Raw genomic sequence first — 18,880 nt, 5'->3', positions numbered from 1 at the left:
AATTGGGATATTTTTTAGAGCAGAGGAAAGAGTGCCTCCTACTTGCGCTCCAACACCACTTCCAGAAGCATCTGGTCTCCCATTCAGGGACTAGCTTCAGAAGCAAGCCAGCAGTGGTATGCAGGGTGGTATGCTGCTGGCGTTGAGACATGAATTGTGCATGTGTCATTCAGAGAGGGAATTGGCAAGGCAACATAATTAAGTGCCTTTGAATGTGGTAAGTGCCAGGCGGTTTGAGTGTGTCAATAACTGCAACATTGTTGGGTTTTTCACACTCAACAGTTTCCCGTGTGTATCAAGAATGGTCCAAAGAATGGTCCAGGACATCCAGCCAACTTGACACAACTGTGGAAAGGATTGGAGTCAACATGGGCCAGCATCTCTGTGGTACGCTTTCGACACCTTGTAGAGTCCATGACCCCACAAATTGAGACTGTTCTGAGGGCAAAAGGGGTGCAACTAGGAAGGTGTTGCTAATTTTCTGTACACTCAGTGTAGGCCCATGCTTTAGGTCCACTTAATATGTGTCCGTCTTATTTCACTCTGGTTCATTTCTACATAGACCAAAACATAGACTTTAGTGTACAGAACAGATATATACAGTACAGACTACACCCCTCTGATCTTTCCCTTCTTTGGCACTCCAACAACCATCAGTCATAGGCTCTGTAAACATACTTAACTTCTCAACTTAAAGGCTGGTCTGTTATACTGTATGGCCGAAATTCATCACGACAACCAATGTCTGTTTGCTGGCTAGACATCATCTTAGAGTTGATTAAGAATGTACTCTATATCCCTTTCTCACACATTATGACAATGTGAGGGTGTATTTGGATTGTTACTCTGACCTGTCAATAACTACATTCAATCATTTCACATGGAATTGTGCATGGTAAGTACCAAACAAGTCATTGCAATCTTTGTGCAGTTTAGCTATTCAATAACTATTCCAGTATTGGTCAGAAAAACATTCACTTATCATATAAAATAGATTATTATCAAGGACTTTACAGATGTTTTATTTGTATGAATGTATAAACATTTCTAAACCGTATAAAATATCAAATCACTGAGAAACCTTTTTGAGATACAGGTATACCAGTGACTCGCTCAATAAGGAAGTGGTCAGATGACGCGGCTGCTACGCTACAGGACTGTTTTGCTAGCACAGACTGGAATATGTTCTGGGATTCATCCAATGGCAGTGAGGAGTATACCACCTCAGTCATCAGCTTCATCAATAAGTGCATTGACGACGTCTTCGCCACAGTGACCATACGTACATATTCTAACCAGAAGCCATGGATTACAGGCAACATCTGCATCGAGCTAAAGGCTAGAGCTGCCGCTTTCAAGGAACGGGACACTAATCCGGGCATTTATAAGAAATCCCGTTATGCCCTAAGACGAACCATCAAACATGCAAAGTGTCAATAGAGGATTAAGATTGAATCCTACTACACCGGCTCTGACGCTCGTCGGATGTGGCAGGGCTTGAAAACTATTACGGACTACAAAGGGAAACCCAGACGCGAGCTGCCCAGTAACACGAGCCTACCAGATGAGCTAAATGCCTTTTATGCTCGCTTCGAGGCAAGCAACACTGAATCATGCACAAGAGCATCAGCTGTAGCCGATGTAAGCAATCAGCATTAGCCGATGTAAGCAAGACCTTTAAACAGGTCAACATTCACAAAGCCGCGGGGGCAGACGGATTTCCAGGACTTGTACTCAAAGCATGCGCAGACAAACTGGCAAGTGTCTTCACTGACATGTTCAACCTCTCCCTGAGTCTGTAATACCTACATGTTTCAAGCAGACCACCATAGTCCCTGTGCCCAAGGAAGCGAAGGTAACCTGCCTAAATGATTACCGCCCCGTAGCACTCACGTCAGTAGTCATGAAGTGCTTTGAAAGGCTAGTCATGGCTCACATCAACAGCAACAGGATACCCTAGACCCACTCCAATTCGCATAACGCCCCAACAGATCCACAGATGACGCAATCTCAATCGCACACCACACTGCCCTTTTCCACCTGGACAAAAGAAACACCTATGTGAGAAAATCTGTTCATTGACGACAGCTCAGTGTTCAACACCATAGTGCGCATGAAGCTCATCACTAAGCTAAGTACCCTGGGAATAAACACCTCCCTCTGCAACTGGATCCTGGACTTCCTGACGGCCACCCCCTGGTGGCAAGGGTAGGCAACAAGATGTCTTCTACGCTTATCCTCAACTCTGGGGCCTCTCAGGGGTGTGTACTTAGTCCCCTCCTATACTCCCTGTTCACCCACGACAGTGTGGCCAAACACGACTTCAACACCATCAATTAGTTTGCTGACAACACAACAAGGGTAGGCCGACAACGATGAGACAGCCTATAGGGAGGAGGTCAGAGACCTGCCAGTGTGGTGCCAGGACAACAACCTCTCCCTCAATGTGAGCAAGACAAAGGAACTGATTGTGGACTACAGGAAAAGGTGGGCCGAACTGGCCCCCATTAACATTGACGTTGCTGTAGTGGAGTGGGTTGTGAGTTTCAAGTTCCTTGGTGTCCACATCACCAACGAACTATCATGGTCCAAACACACCAAGACAGTCGTGAAGAGGGCACGACAAAACCTTTCCCCCTCAGGAGACTGAAAAGATTTGGCATGGGTCCCCAGATCCTCAAAAGGTTCTACAGCTGCACCATTGAGAGCATCCTGACCAGTTGCATCACTGGTCAGGATGGCGCTATAGAGGGTAGTGCGAACGGCCCAGTACATCACTGGGGCCAAACTTCCTGCCATCCAGGAGCTATATGATAGGCGGTGTCAGAGGAAAGCCCATCAAATTTTCAGAGACTCCACTCACAAGTCATAGACTGTTTTCTCTGCTATCACATGGCAAGCGGTACCGGAGCGCCAAGTCTAGGACCAAAAGGCTCCTTAACAGCTTCTACCCCCAAGCCATAAGACTGCTGAACAATCCATCAAATGGCCACCGGACTATTTACGTTGACACCCCCCCCCTCCATTTGTTTTGCTACTTGCTGTTTATTATATATGCATAGTCACTTCTCCTCTACCTACATGTACAAATGACCTCAACTAACCTGTACCCCCTCACACTGACTCGGTACCGGTACCCCGTATATAGCCTCGTTATTGTTATGTTATTGTGGTACTTTGTATTATTTTTTACTTTAGTTTATTTGGTAAATATTTTCTTAACCTCTTGTTAACTGAGATGTTGGTTAAGGGCTTGTAAGTAAGCATTTCACGGGTTTAAACTTGTATTCGGCGCATGTGACAAATAAAGTTTGATTTGATTTAAAGAAAACACACAAAAGCTAAATACAATGTAAACACAAAACACATTCACAAGTTGCTGTTACACAAAACAGTGATGCTAGTGCAGAAATATGTGCCTTAAAATGACATGGTTATTTGGGGTTTATAAATCATACCTTAGTGGAGTCTGTGTACTTAATGGTGGAGTTGAGATTGACAATATGATAGGACTTCCTTCCCTTTCCACAGCACATCATCTGTCTACATACCCCTCTTGCCCTCTGCTTAAAGTGCTTCCCCACAATCACATACAGAAAAGGGTTCAGTGAGCTGTTGCTGTAGCCCAGGTAGGTAGCCAGTTGAGTGCTGATTTCTAACACATCCACCCAGCCACAGCCAGAGATGACCTCATAGTGATACAGGGTATCCAGGAAGATGACGACCTGGTAGGGCAGCCAGCAGAGGATGAAGATGGCCAGGACGATAAGCACCAGGTGGGCAGCCTTCCTCTCCGTGCCTGCTGCCGTCGTGCTCCTCATCCTGCTCGCCTGGTTGTCCCGTAGGACACTGATGATGTGGTAGCTGCAGAAGGACACAACGGGTATAGGAACCAGAAAGCCCACTATGTTGACGGTCAGGTTGTAGCGCAGCCTCCAGCCGTCGTGGGGGTATGCCATGTAGCACGCCTCCACCCCCAGTTGGGGGAAGAACTGGACGGATCGGAAGAGCAGGGCTGGGAGGCTGAGAAGAGCGCCCACCACCCAGACAACCAGACAGATCCCGCTGGCCCAGGCTGGTTTTCTTCCCCTGCCCTGGGACGACAGGGGACGTGCCAGCACCAGGTACCTGTCCACACTCACCAGCGTAAGGAACAGGACACTGCAGTAGTAGTTCATCCCAATGACAATGTTCACCAGCTGACACATAAGCTCACCAAATGGCCAGTGGAACTCCTGTATGACCGCCACCACCCAGAAGGGCAGGCAGGACACCATGAGGAGGTCTGCAGCAGCCAGGTTCCCCAGGTAGATGTCTGCCACTGTGCTGTGTCTCTTCTGGAAGCAGAACACACACAGCACGAAGGTGTTGCCCACCATTCCCAGCAGGCAGATGACGGACATGTAAACTGGCTGGATGGAGTACACCCAATTCCAGGCTGCTGTGTGGTTACACTCCATTAAAGGGTCCACCGACCAGTTTGAGACCATTTCGAGAGCTGTCTGAAGAGAGATTGTGTGTGTCAATGTTGGAGCACAATTTTATATTATAAAACATCAAAAAAGCTTTTAATTATGTCAATGCTACTGAACATGTGTACCACGACTTCTCTCATTTCAAAGTAAAGTAAACTGCTACCCTCTGGTTCAAAATACAATTAATAATGCGCTAATGGACTGGGGAGGAAGAGAATGGAAGGGCTAATATTGATATTAGTAAGAGTACACAGGCTCTGCGTGCTGTTGCCTTGTGAAGCACACCTCAGCTCTTTACATAAACCACTGTGATGTACAGTCATCTAAAAGGCTCTGCAGGCAACAGATGGTCCTTCTCTCTTATCTGGATGACATGGAGCACACTCTCTGTGGACTGACTGTCTACACCTCCCTCCCTCTGTACTGTAAGTCGGCACAGCTTCACTCAGTGGAATCTGGAGAGTATGTTTTCAGTCTCCCGAGAGAAAAGTAAAAGTGCATGGGGTACTCGCTCTGTCTACACCTCCCTCACTGTACTGTAAGTCAGCACAGCCTCAGTGGAATTCCCAAAAGTGTGTTTTCATTCTATCAAGACACGAGTAAAAGAATGGGGTACCTTACAGTGAATGGGGGAGAATATTATTGTAGGTTACTCAGTATCACTCTTTTTGACTGAGGTACCTAGGAGTACCACAATTAGTTTGACCCGGCAGCAAAATACATTCCTCTCTGCTTCTCATCAATTACTTCACCCACACAATGGTTTCAATTTCAGTTTCAAGTTGTATTAGTCGTATGTACAAGATAGACATGTATACAGTGGTACAATGAAATACTTACTTGCAGGTTCCTTTTCGACAATGCAACAACAAGAAATAATAAAAGATATGAATATGAACATAAAGTAAATGGCTCAGTAGAAGAGAATAAACATTTGAACATAAAATACAGGAAGGCACACTTTAAAGTACAATATTAACACATGTAAGATGTGTTTAAGTACATGTATAAAAAAAAACTAATATTTCTTGTCTCAGATATAGGACAGACACTTCAGAACAAACTGATTTTATTTTGGGACTGACTATCTGTTGTTCCATGTATTGAATCTGTTATTCTGTGTGTTTGTATGGGCTAATAGCAGTAAGGACAAAACATGTTTTTCATCAAATTATATATTTTAAAAAATGTGATACTTCAAAGGGGTATTAAAATTCTCAAAATGTCTTTCTTTACTGCACTGATCCCTCCGATGCTTCCTGAAGTCAACAATCAACTCCTTTGTTTTGCTGACGTTGAGGTGGAGGTTGTCCTGGCACCACAAATGCCAGTTCACTTTCCTCCTCCCTATAGGCTGACTCGTCGTTGCAGTCACACCTGCTCTTGCTCTTCCTCCCCTGGCGCTCGAGGGGCATTACGCACTCAAGACACCATCAGTACGCACACCTGCCTTCCCCCCCGTCACACACATCAGCAATCATTGGACTCACGTGGACTCAATTACTTGTGTCATTACATTCCCTATATCTGTCTGTTCCCAAACTCTGTGGTGACGTCAGTCCTGGGTCGCTGCCGATGGAACCGGGGGTGCCTACTTCTACATAGGCGTACAGATTTCCATTATCAGCAACCATCACTCCTGTGTTCCAATGGCACGTTGTGTTAACTTATCCAAGTTGATCATTTTAAAAGGCTAATTGATCATTAGAAAACCCTTTTGCAATTATGTTAGCACAGCTGAAAACTGTTGTCCTGATTAAAGAGGCAATAAAACTGGCCTTCTTTAGACTATTTGTGGTTTCAATTACAGGCTCAAAATGGTCAGAAACAAAGACCTTTGTTCTGAAACTCGTCAGTCTATTCTTGTTCTGAGAAATAAAGGCTATTCCATTTGAGAAATTGCCAAGAACTGAAGATCTCGTACAACCAGAAAAGAAAGAGGAGTGGGAGGCCCCGGTGCACAACTGAGCAAGAGGACAAGTACATTAGAGTGTCTTGTTTGAGAAACAGATGCCTCACAAGTCCTCAACTGGCAGCTTCATTAAATAGTACCCGCAAAACACCTATCTCAAAGTCAACAGTGAAGAGGCGACTCCGGGATGCTGGCCTTCTAGGCAGAGTTGCAAAGAAAAAGCCATATCCTACAACAGGACAATTACCCAAAGCACAGCTCCAACCTATGCAAGAACTATTTAGGGGAGAAGCAGTCAGCTGGTATTCGGTCTATAATGGAGTGGCCAGCAGTCACCCGATCTCAACCCTATTGAACTTTTGTGGGAGCAGCTTGACCGTATGGTACGTAAGAAGTGCCCATCAAGCCAATCCAACTTGTGGAAGGAGCTTCAGGAAGCATGGGGTGAAATCTCTTCAGATTACCTCAATAAATTGACAACTAGAATGCCAAAGGTCTATGATGCCTGCTCCCGGAGGACATCCAGGGTCATGAACAGGTGGAAGGGCACCCAGCAAAGCAGGAAGGTCAGGAGAACAGCCAGCACCAGCAGAGTGGCCTTCATCTCCGTGCCCTCCACCTTGAACCTCTTCATGGCCTTGTTCTTCAGGGCGTGGATGAGCTGACAGGTGCAGTAGGAGATCATCGACACAGGGATGGTAATCCCCAACACAATGAGCAGCACGTCGAACACCAGTCCAAGAAGCAGGCAGTCACCTGGAAGTCCGGGAACCACTTCACCACTCTGAAGACCATGGTAGGGGTGCCCAGCAGCAGGCCATAGCCCCACACTAACAAACAGGCCAGCTTGGCATAGGAGGGACTCCTCATACTCCAGGGACTCATCGTATGCTCCAATGCCACATAGCGGTCCACGCTGACCAGAGACAAGAAATAGATACTGCTGTAGTCATTCATATTGATTCCCACGTTGACCAGGCGACACAGCAGGGGGCCGAAGGGCCAGTCGAAGCCATTGGCCACATTGACAGCCCAGAGGGGGAGGCAGGAGACCAGGAGCAGATCAGTGGCAGCCAGGTTTCTCAGGTAGATCTCTGCTACGGTGCAGGCCTTCTTATGCAGGCAGAACACCAACAGGACAAACCCGTTATCCAGAATCCCCAGTACGCTGGTGGCCAGGATGTAGGCCAGTTGCGTGGTGTGAAGCCAGTCCCACTCCTCAGTGTAAGGGCAGTGGCTGGTGTTGGTACTGTTGCTTCCAGTCATGTCTATGGAGCTGGAGAGAATATGTTGTGTAAATGTAACTGTGGTTGTTCAAGGAGGGGGACATGGGTATATGGCAGATAGGGGAGACCGGGGCACAATGTTACACTTTCAGTCTTTTGCTTATTTATGAAAATATTATTTGATTTAGATTAATATTTTTATACAAACAACATAGATATCTCAGCTACCATTATACACTGTATCTCTGTTTCTAGGACATACCAATCGTTTACAATTCAACCGAAAGTGTCGGAAGTCAAAATGTGACAATTAACCCAGAGAATAACTGGGTTAACTGTACCACTCTCTTCAGTAGTAAAAAAATGTGTGTAATTTAAAATAAAATCAGATTTGAAACTGATACCGTAAAATTTCAATTAAACACAGTCTAAAATAGCCACTTGTCCCTTTTAATAGCCTGGCAACTACACACACTTCAGCAAATAAACGCCTGCTTCAAATAAATGCTGGGGGGTTACAATGAATTACCATTCATTGTTTGAGGTTTAATGTTTGATTCATTACATTAAATAATTCAGTAACCACTCTGAAAAAAGAATGACATTCATTCATTTTATCGCCAGTAAGAAACTGCTAGCCATTGGCGGCAAACAGCTAAGAACTGCTAGCTAACTGGCAAGCACAAAAACTATTCTGGGAGTACAGACCCGTAAAAATAGGCCAATTACCCTCTAGTGGTGAAAGAAAGAACAGACAAAAATGCACAGTCAAAGAGGAGAATAATTATTGTGTCAAAGAAAAAAAAAAGTTTTGAAATGGAGGCATACTAAGACAAAAGAAACGTGACACAGCGTGTAAATGATAACACATTAGTGCTAGAAATGTATTAAAATGCTGGAAGTGAATGCTGGAATTAAACAATTAACTATGCAAATTTGCAAAAGTTGTGTGCATTAAGGAAATAGACGCCTAGCTCAAATAAGCACCTGTTGTGTTCAGTGATTTAAGGAAACACAAGGGCTATTAATTTAAGTTTTACGGTATTTAAATGAAAATACACTAAATTGAAAAAATATGTTTTCATTTTGGGTATGTCATATTGACAAAAACACTGAGAAGCCAAAATATATATATTTTCATTATTATTTCACTTATAATTCACTGTATCAGAATTCAAGTGGGTCAGAAGTTCACATACACTAAGTTGACTGTGCAGTTAAACAGCTTGGAAAATTCCAGAACATTATGTCATGGCTTTAGAAGCTTCTGATAGGCTAATTGACATCATTTGAGTCAATTGGAGTTGTACCCGTGGATGTATTTCAAGGCCTACCTTCAAACTCAGTGCCTCTTTGCGTCATACTGCTCAGGAATGAGACGCGTTCTGTCTCCTGGAGATGAACGTACTTTGGTGCGAAAAGTGCAAATCAATCCCAGAACAGCAAATTACCTTGTGAAGATGCTGTAGGAAACAGGAACAAAGGTATCTATATTCACAGTAAAATGAGTCCTATATCGACATAACCTGAAAGGCTGCTCACTGCCATAAAAAAGCCAGACTACGATTTGCAACTGCACACGGGGACAAAGATCGTACTTTTTTGAAAAATGTCCTCTGGTCTGATGAAACAAAAATAGAACTGTTTGGCCATAATGACCATCATTATGTTTGGAGGGAAAAGGGGGAGGCTTGCAAGCTGAAGAACACCATCCAACCGTGAAGCACGGGTGTGGCAGCATCATGTTGTGGGGGTGCTTTGCTGCAGGAGGGACTGGTGCACCTCACAAAATAGATAGCATCACGAGGGAGGAAATTTATGTGGATATATTGAAGCAACATCTCAAGACATCAGTCAGAAAGTTAAAGCTTGGTCGCAAATTAGTCTTCCAAATGGACAATGACCCCAAGCATACTTCCAAAGTATTGGCAAAATGGCTTAAGAACAAAAAGTCAAGGTATTGGAGTGGCCATCACAAAGCCCTGACCTCAAACCTATAGAAAATTTGTGGGCAGAACTGAAAAAGCGTGTGCGAGCAAGGAGGCCTACAAACCTGACTCAGTTACACCAGCTCTGTCAGGAGGAATGGGCCAAAATACACCCAACTTATTGTGGGAAGCTTATTTATGGAAGGCTACCCGAAATGTTTGACCCAAGTTAAACCATTTAAAGGCAATGCTATGTAAATTTCTGACCCACTGGGAATGTGATGAAAGTAATCAAAGCTGAAATAAATAATTCTCTCTAATATTATTCTGACATTTAACATTCTTAAAATCAAGTGGTGAGCCTAACTGACCTAAACCAGGGAATGTTTACTAGAATAAAATGTTAGGAATTGTGGAAAACTGAGTTTAAATGTATTTGGCTAATTTGTATGTAAACTTCTTACTTCAAGGGTATATGATTAGATACATGGGGAATATTCCAGCGGTCAATCATTTAAAAAAGAAAGGCAGCAAGAATATTTAGAAAACAAACAAAACATTGTCAGTAAAATAACAATTATTTATGGATTTAAAGGGGAACTTCACCCGCCAATTTGGCCTCTTTTTTTTGTCTTCCTCCTCAAGAAATGCTGGCGGGCATGACAGAAGCCAATCGTGAGTTGGATTGGGAGTGTGGTTTGATGTGGGTGTTTCTTGGGTGTGTCCTTGCCACCACCACCAACACACACACACCTGTCAGAACCTTGCCTGCAGCTGTTTTCCCCCATCCAATCACAACAAACAACCCACTGGGCAAAAACTGGTTGAATCAACATTGTTTCCATGTCATTTCAACAAAAAAATTCTATGTGGAAAACTGATGAGATTTTTTTTTAAAGTCATCAACATAAGGGCATTTTGTATTTTCATTACCTAAATCCAATGACATGGTGAAATGTTTTGTTGATTTAATGTTGAATTCACATTAGTTGACAACTCAACCAAATGTAAATAAAAACTAGACGTTGAACTGGCGTCTGTGCCCAGTGGGAAACCTCCTGCAGGTTGAGTTATACAATAACTACAGGCAGATGTATGGTGAGATGCTTTGAATAGGTCAGTAGCCTCCTGAATGTATGTACGTATTATAAACAAAGTGTTTTAATAACTTTCAAATGTAGTAGCAGGTCCATGTAGAACAAACAACCCTTTACATAATACCATAGACGCAGTGTTCTGCTAATTTAACTAAGTGACCTTTCACGTTTCATTGTCATTCCCAGCCGATACAGATACTGTGCCTATCGGCATTTTGTTAGGTGGTAAGTACCTTGGCAAACATGTCAGTGGCCATACCTTCCTGTGTGGTGTCCTGTATACAACAGTTCCCTGATCATGGTGCAGAATACACAGGGTTTCTCCCTCCCCATATTGACTGACACCATTCAATTCAATAACTTAAAAAAATACAATTCAAGTAAAAGTTGTGTCTAGTAAAATGTTAATGCCGAGTACCAGGTCTCTCTCAATTCAGTGACATCAGTATAACGCCTGTCAGTCTGGACATCATCTTGCAAGTCTCTGTGCTGGCTCTTTTTATATTTCTGAGAACACACACACACATAGTCACTGTTCTATTACCAATGGCAGTTAGGATGGGTAATATCTGACACACAAACAGGTACTATGTTGATGTTTGAACAGGTCTGGCATTTGGCAAAAGCATCTGTAGTTCTCTCCATCTGTATAAATAGGCAGAGTTGAGGAAAAGTTAATCAGTGACACATAACGAAAAGAGTGTTGCAAATGCTGGACATTACTACTGTACTGTATCATTAGTAATCCCCTTCAGTCCCATATTGTGGATGTGCTGCATGCCAGGTCTCTCTCCATCCAGAGACATCAATATCAAGCCAGTCTGTCGGTCTCAACTTCATCACATCATCTTGCAAGTCTTGAAGATCTGTCTCCATAGATGTATCTGTAAACACAAACACAGGCCCTGTTCTATTACCAATGGCAGTTAGGATAGGTGATATCTGACAAACAAACATGTACTACGTTGAAGTTTGAACAGGTCAGCCTAAACATACTTAATTCTGGTCTCCCCATCAACGACCGTTGGTGAGCAGGCAGGAGGTGAGGCTGGAGGTAAGGAATTTGCCAGTGCCCCCTTGATGGGCATGGCAGAGTAGCTCCTGGCCCCTCATCAAAGATACTGGTTTGTCACACACAAACACACACACACATAGTGCACTGCTTACGTTATCAAAGGTGGTTATGATTAACATGTTGGAACCAATCCGATTGCTGCATTCACCTTTCTATTTCACTTCCGTTCTCATGATATGTGAAGTGAGAATGGTAAACATAGCGATCAGAAGGTGAATTGGGACAAACATCACCAACCTGATTCAAGTGTCCTTCCTGTTCCATTCATAGCAATGCTCAAAGTGAGGGCATGTCTGCGTGATGCTGAGGGTCCCCTTGCTGCATGTTCAGCTGCAAACTGAATATCTCCCAAACAACTGCAGCAGGCAATCCTTATAAACAATGCACTTCCTCATATGAGGTGGTGTTGACTGGGAGGGGCTGTGACAGGGTGATACGATAGACAGCCAAGTGGTAAACGGCATTTTGTTGAAAAGAAAGGACATAGCTTTTTGATAATGCACTTCACAACCAAAATGACTATATTACTTGTATCTGCTTAGCTGGGTAATTAACCTACTAGATTATCAAACCAGGTGTTTTTTCAATACAACTTTTCACATAACACACATTGTTGATGTAGCCATCTGTGTCATCAGGGCAGTAATTTGAGTCAAGATAATTCTAGGTCGTCACTAGTTACGACAGCCACAAAGTGATTTTTTTTGTACCTATATTTAACTAGGCAAGTCAGTTAAGAACAAATTCTTATTTACAATGATGGTCTACCAGGGAACAGTGGGTTAAATGCCTTGTTCAGGGGCAGAAGCACAGATTTGTACCCTGTCAGCTCAGGGATTCAATCCAGCAACCTTTCGGGTTAAAGGCCCAACGCTCCAACCACTAGGCTACCTGCCGCCCCATAAACCACACCTATTTCTAAAATGTATCTTCTTAAAATGTGATTTTAAACCTAACCTTAACCACACTGCTAACCTTATGCCTAACCTTAAAAGTACATTTTTGTTTTCATGAATTTTTACAATAGAGGCCATGTAAGACTTTGAGGCTGTGGTAACTAGTGGAAACCCCTAATTCTATGCTTTACAGATGTAGACTGATTGTAGCTCCAGATCACAGAAGGTTGGTGGCACCTTAATTGGGGAGAACGGGCTCATGATAATGACAGGAGCGAAGTAAGTGGAATGGTATCAAATACATCCAAAAACATGGTTTCCAGGTGTTTGATGCCATCCCATTTGCTCCATTCCGACTATTATTATTAGCCGTTTTTCCCTCAGCAGCCTCCTGTGATCCAGATTGGATTAGTTTCAGGCCGGTGACGCCGCTACGGTTTGTTGATCCTAGTTTACTGTATTATTTAGACTCAGACATGAGTTCGCTACTACCATAACTGCATCCATTATTTAGTTTTGGCCTAGACCATACAGAATACACTTGCATGAGCAACGAAATAACTTGCAAATCCAACTTGTAGGCTAACATTAGCTAGCTAGCTAGCCTGCCTCACTAGCATTATCAAATGATAACGTGACATAACCGGCAGTATCTAGACAATACACAAACTTGTATGCGCTATGACCTAAATTGTAATGCTAAAGTTATCTAAAACGTTAGCTAGCCTGCCTTGCTTTATCAAAAGATGTCTACCTACATAACCAGCAATAACGTTTTCTAATGTTATTAGGTAAGTTATACCAGAGGTCATTATATTCCAGTATCTCTGGTTATACTCACCACCCCCGGTCGTTGCACACCAAGCTAGCCTTACTGGTGCAAACATTGGGACCGACGAACTCCTACAAGCCATTCCGGATTCTCCGGTCCTTCGGCAAAGAATGAAAACCATAGAACTTTGGCTGTGGAGTCATGGTCAATCCTTATAGGGCTTTTCAGACTGCTTTCTTTTGAACGCATTGGGAATTATGAAACAACTGCGCCCCATTCAATGAAGGGAAGCGGAGGGGCTATTTACACATGGAACTTGGCACATATAATTTTGATTAGTCACATCACAGTTTACCTATTTGGTTATTGTTTTTCCTACACCTAATGACCTGCTTTTTAAATTATATGAACAAAAAATATTCAATTTTATTTGGAACGGCAAGCCAAACAAAATTTAAAGGTCCTATTTATATAACGACTATGAATTCGGAGGGCAGAAATGATTAAATATTAAAGCATTAGACCTCTCACTAAAGGCATCAGTCATACAAAAGTTATACTTAAATCCAAACTGGTTCTCTAGTAAATTGGTAGGAATGGCCTTTTATCCTTTATTCAGATTACACCTGCTCACTTTCAGTTGTTTGAAAAGGAAATAATCTCCAAAATATTGTTATTTTTTAAACAAACCTTAGAAAATTTGTTAACATTTCAGTTTAATCCACCTGAAAAGACAGAACAAATAATACAGCAAATGTTGTGGTTAAATATACTAATTGATTTAAAAAATAAAAAAAATATTTTTTTAAGACATTTAAAAAAAAGATATAATTTTAGTGAATGATAACATTAACAAGACTGGTGAAGTTATGTCACACATGCAGCTAACACAGACATATGCAAATGTCTGCTCTACCCAAAATTACAACCAAATAATTGCAGCATTACCACAAAAATGGAAGAGGCAAGTAGAAGGGGGAAAAGTAAGGAACTTGTATGTCGGCCCCGCATCTTTATTTAACCAGGTAGGCAAGTTGAGAACAAGTTCTCATTTACAATTGCGACCTGGCCAAGATAAAGCCAAGCAGTTCGACACATACAACAACACAGAGTTACACATGGAGTAAACAAATATACAATCAATAATACAATAGAAAAATAAGTCTATATACAATGTGAGCAAATGATGTGAGATAAGGGAGGTAAAGGCAAAAAAAGGCCATGGTGGCGAAGTAAATACAATATAGCAAGTAAAACACGAATGGAAGAATGTGCAAAGTAGAGAGAAATAATGGGGTGCAAAGGAGCAAAATAAATAAATACAGTAGAGGGAGAGGTAGTTGTTTGGGCTAAATTATAGATGGGTTATGTACAGGTGCAGTCATCTGTGAGCTTCTCTGACAGCTGCTGTTTAAAGCTAGTGAGGGAGGTAAGTGTTTCCAGTTTCAGAGATTTTTGTAGTTTGTTACAGTCATTGGCAGCAGAGAACTGGAAGGAGAGGCGGCCAAAGGAAGAATTGGTTTTGGGGTGACCAGAGAGATATACCTGCTGGAGCGCGTGCTACAGGTGGGTGCTGCTATGGTGACTAGCGAGCTGAGATAAGGGGGGACTTTACCTAGTAGGGTCTTGTAGATGACCTTGAGCCAGTGTGTTTGGCGACGAGTATGAAGCGAGGGCCAGCCAACAAGAGCGTAAAGGTCGCAGTGGTGGGTAGTATATGGGGCTTTGGTGACAAAACAGATTACACTGATAGACTGCATCCAATTGATTGAGTAGGGTATTGGAGGCTATTTTGTAAATGACATCGCTGAAGTCGAGGATCGGTAGGATGGCCAGTTTTACAAGGGTATGTTTGGCAGCATGAGTGAAGGATGCTTTGTTGTGAAATAGGAAGCCAATTCTAGATTTAACTTTGGATTGGAGATGTTTTATGTGAGAGTTTACAGTCTAACCAGACACCTAGGTATTTGTAGTTGTCCACATATTCTAAGTCAGAACCATCCATAGTGATGTTGGACGGACAGGCAGGTGCAGGCAGCGATCGGTTGAAGAACATGCATTTAGTTTTACTTGTATTTAAGAGCAATTGAAGGCCATGGAAGGAGAGTTGTATAGCATTGAAGCTCGTCTGGAGGGTTGTTAACACAGTGTCCAAAGAAGGGCCAGAAGTATACAGAATGGTGTCGTCTGCGTAGAGGTGGATCAGAGACTCACCAGCAGCAAGAACGACATCATTGATGTATACAGAGAAGAGTCGGTCCAAGAATTGAACCCTGTGCCACCCCTATAGAGACTGCCAGAGGCCCGGACAACAGGCCCTCCGATTTGACACACTGAAATAGATCAGAGAAGTAGTTGGTGAACCAGGCAATCATTTGAGAAACCAAGGCTATTGAGTCTGCCGATGAGGATGTGGTGATTGACAGAGTCGAAATCCTTGGCCAGGTCAACGAATATGGCTGCACAGTATTGTTTCTTATCGATGGCGGTTAAGATATCGTTTAGGACCTTGAGCGTGGCTGAGGTACACCCATGACCAGCTCTGAAACCAGATTGCATAGCGGAGAAGGTATGGTAGGATTCAAAATGGTCGGTAATCTGTTTGGCTTTCGAAGACCTTAGAAAGGCAGGGTAGGATAGATATAGGTCTGTAGCAGTTTGGGTCAAGAGTGTCCCCCCCCTTTGAACAGGGGATGACTGCAGCTGCTTTCCAATCTTTGTGAATCTCAGATGACACGAAAGATAGGTTGAACAGGCTAGTAATAGGGGTTGCAACAGATTATTTTAGAAAGGGTCCAGATTGTCTCGCCCGGCTGATTTGTAGGGGTCCAGATTTTGCAGCTCTTTCAGAACATCAGCTGACTGGATTTGGGAGAAGGAGAAATGGGGAAGGCTTGGGCGAGTTGCTGTGGGGGGTGCAGTGCTGTTGACCGGGGTAGGGGTAGCCAGGTGGAAAGCATGGCCAGCCGTAGAAAAATGCTTATTGAAATTATCAATTATAGTGGATTTATCGGTGGTGACATTGTTTCCTATCCTCAGTGCAGTGGGCAGCTGGGAGGAGGTGTTCTTATTCTCCATGGACTTCACAGTGTCCCAGAACTTTTTTGAGTTTGTGTTGCAGGAAGTAAATTTCTGCTTGAAAAAGCTAGCCGTGGCTTTTCTAACTGCCTGTGTATAATGGTTTCTAGCTCCCCTGCAAAGTTGCATATCACGGGGGCGGTTCGATGCTAATGCAGAACGCCATAGGATGTTTTTGTGTTGGTGTAAGGGCAGTCAGGTCTGGAGAGAACCAAGGGCTATATCTGTTCCTGGTTCTAAATTTCTTGAATGGGGCATGCTTATTTAAGATGGTGAGGAAGGCATTTAAAAAAAATAACCAGGCATCCTCTACTGACGGGATGAGATCAATATCCTTCCAGGATACCCCGGCCAGGTCGATTAGAAAGGCCTGCTCGCTGAAGTGTTTCAGGGAGCGTTTGACAGTGATAACTGGAGGTCGTTTGACCACTGACCCATTACGGATGCAGGCAATGAGGCAGTGATCGCTGAGATTTTGGTTGAGCAGAGGTGTATTTAGAGGGCAAGTTGGTTAGGATGATATCTATGAGGGTGCCCGTGTTTACGGCTTTGGTGTGGTACCTGGTAGGTTCATTGATAATTTGTGTGAGATTGAGGGCATCAAGCTTAGATTGTAGGATGGCTGGGGTGTTAAGCATGTTCCAGTTTAGGTCGCCTAGCAGCACGAGCTCTGAAGATAGATGGGGGGCAATCAGTTCACATATGGTGTCCAGAGCACAGCTGGGGGGCAGAGGGTGGTCTATAGCAGGCGGCAACAGTGAGAGACTTGTTTTTAGAGAGGTGGATTTTTAAAAGTAGAAGTTCAAATTGTTTGGGTACAGACCTGGATAGTAGGACAGAACTCTGCAGGCTATCTTTGCAGTAGATTGCAACACCGCCCCTTTGGCCATTCTATTTTGTCTGAAAAAGTTGTTGTTAGGGATGGAGATTTCAGAATTTTTGGTGGTCTTCCTAAGCCAGGATTCAGACACGGCTAGAACATCCGGGTTAAAGAGCATTAAAAGAACAAATGGTTAAAGAAAAGTGTGATAAATAAAAACATATACCAATTAAATTTAAGGACCAAAAAACTGACAGCTGTGCCATATAAATTGCAAAATAGTTGGGAAGAGATTTTCGATGAACTTATTCCATGGCACATGGTTTATGAATTGACACGCAAAACAACGCCGGATTCTAAACTTCAAATTGTTCTATTTAAATTACTATACAAAATTCTTGCAACCAATAGAATGTTATATATATGGGGATACAATCTTCCCAGCTCTGCAGATTTTGCTGTGAGGTGGCAGAGTCATTAAATCATTTATTTTGGTATTGTCCATATGTAGCTCGTTTTTGGTCACAGATCCAGGCATGGCTGAAAAATTGCAACATAGCAATACTGAGTGATTTGAAAAGCCATAGTCAATCAATCAATCAATAATAGAATAATTATTTTAGCAAAAATGTACATTTTGAATTTACAATCTGTATAAACGATGAGAATAGAAAGGTTCAGTACTTTTGTGAAGCATCACAGCACAATTGAAAAATATATGGCAAATATATATGGCAAATAGAAATCCAAAATGGATGGTGTTAAGAGATAGATGGGAGGGGTTGAATGGAGCTGAAGGGTGTGACTAATAACAAGATAACCAATGTAAAACATACAGGGTCTGTAAAATGTATATAGGTTCAGAAATGTTGTGAATTAGCGCAGTTACAAACAGAACTCAAACTGGATGGACATCAGAAATTGAGGATGGACTAAAAACAAATATAAATATAACTATATTAAAATAGATTGTGTCTGTAAAATGTGAATAAGATGTATGAGCTGAAGATAGAAGCCTAAGTGTTTATTAGTTCACTCCACTCTGACCCACAATTCCAGTGGGTCAGAAGTTCACATACACTATGTTGACTGTGCCTTTAAACAGCTTGGAAAATTCCAGAAAATTATGTCATGGCTTTAGAAGCCTCTGATAGGCTAATTGACATAATTTGAGTCAATTGTAGATGTACCTGTGGATGTATTTAAAAGCCTACCTTCAAACTCAGCGCCTCTTTGCTTGACCTCATGGGAAAATCAAAAGAAATCAGCCAAGAGATCAGAAACATTTTTGTAGACCTCAACAAGTCTGGTTCATCCTTGGGAGCAATTTGCAAATGCCTGAAGGTACTACGTTCATGTGTACAAACAATAGTACGCAAGTATAAACACCATGGGACCACGCAGCCGTCACACCACTCAGGACAGAGACGCGTTCTGTCTCCTAGAGATGAACGTACTTTGGTGCGGAAAGTGCAAATCAATCCCAGAACAACAGCAAAGGACCTTGTGAAGATGCTGGAGGAAACAGGTACAGAAGTATCTATATCCAGAGTAAAACGAGTCATATATCGACTTAACCTGAAAGGCTGCTCATCAAGGAA

The 18,880-nt window shown here is 42.8% G+C and overlaps 1 protein-coding gene, 1 long non-coding RNA gene and 1 pseudogene across 2 annotated transcripts; all 3 read right to left on the bottom strand.

Moving 5' to 3' along the window:
- Positions 1–3,298: 3,298 nt before the first annotated feature.
- On the bottom strand, positions 3,299–5,081 carry LOC109893692 (B2 bradykinin receptor-like). The gene has a single exon (XM_020486908.2). The coding sequence runs from the start codon at positions 4,488–4,490 to the stop codon at positions 3,453–3,455; it is 1,038 nt and encodes a 345-aa protein (XP_020342497.1). The 5' UTR covers positions 4,491–5,081; the 3' UTR covers positions 3,299–3,452.
- A 1,759-nt stretch (positions 5,082–6,840) lies between these two features.
- LOC109893693 (B2 bradykinin receptor-like) lies at positions 6,841–8,814 on the bottom strand (annotated as a pseudogene).
- Positions 8,815–10,515: 1,701 nt separating this feature from the next.
- On the bottom strand, positions 10,516–13,747 carry LOC116374637 (uncharacterized). The gene is made up of 4 exons (XR_004210530.1): positions 13,451–13,747; positions 11,951–12,133; positions 11,635–11,759; positions 10,516–11,522 (listed from the first exon to the last, which is right to left on the bottom strand). It is a non-coding gene; the product is annotated as an uncharacterized LOC116374637 (long non-coding RNA).
- Positions 13,748–18,880: the final 5,133 nt, after the last annotated feature.

Source organism: Oncorhynchus kisutch, linkage group LG7, assembly GCF_002021735.2.
Source record: "Oncorhynchus kisutch isolate 150728-3 linkage group LG7, Okis_V2, whole genome shotgun sequence".
NCBI classification, from domain to species: domain Eukaryota; kingdom Metazoa; phylum Chordata; class Actinopteri; order Salmoniformes; family Salmonidae; genus Oncorhynchus; species Oncorhynchus kisutch.
This window is presented reverse-complemented; position numbering and strand designations above follow the sequence as displayed.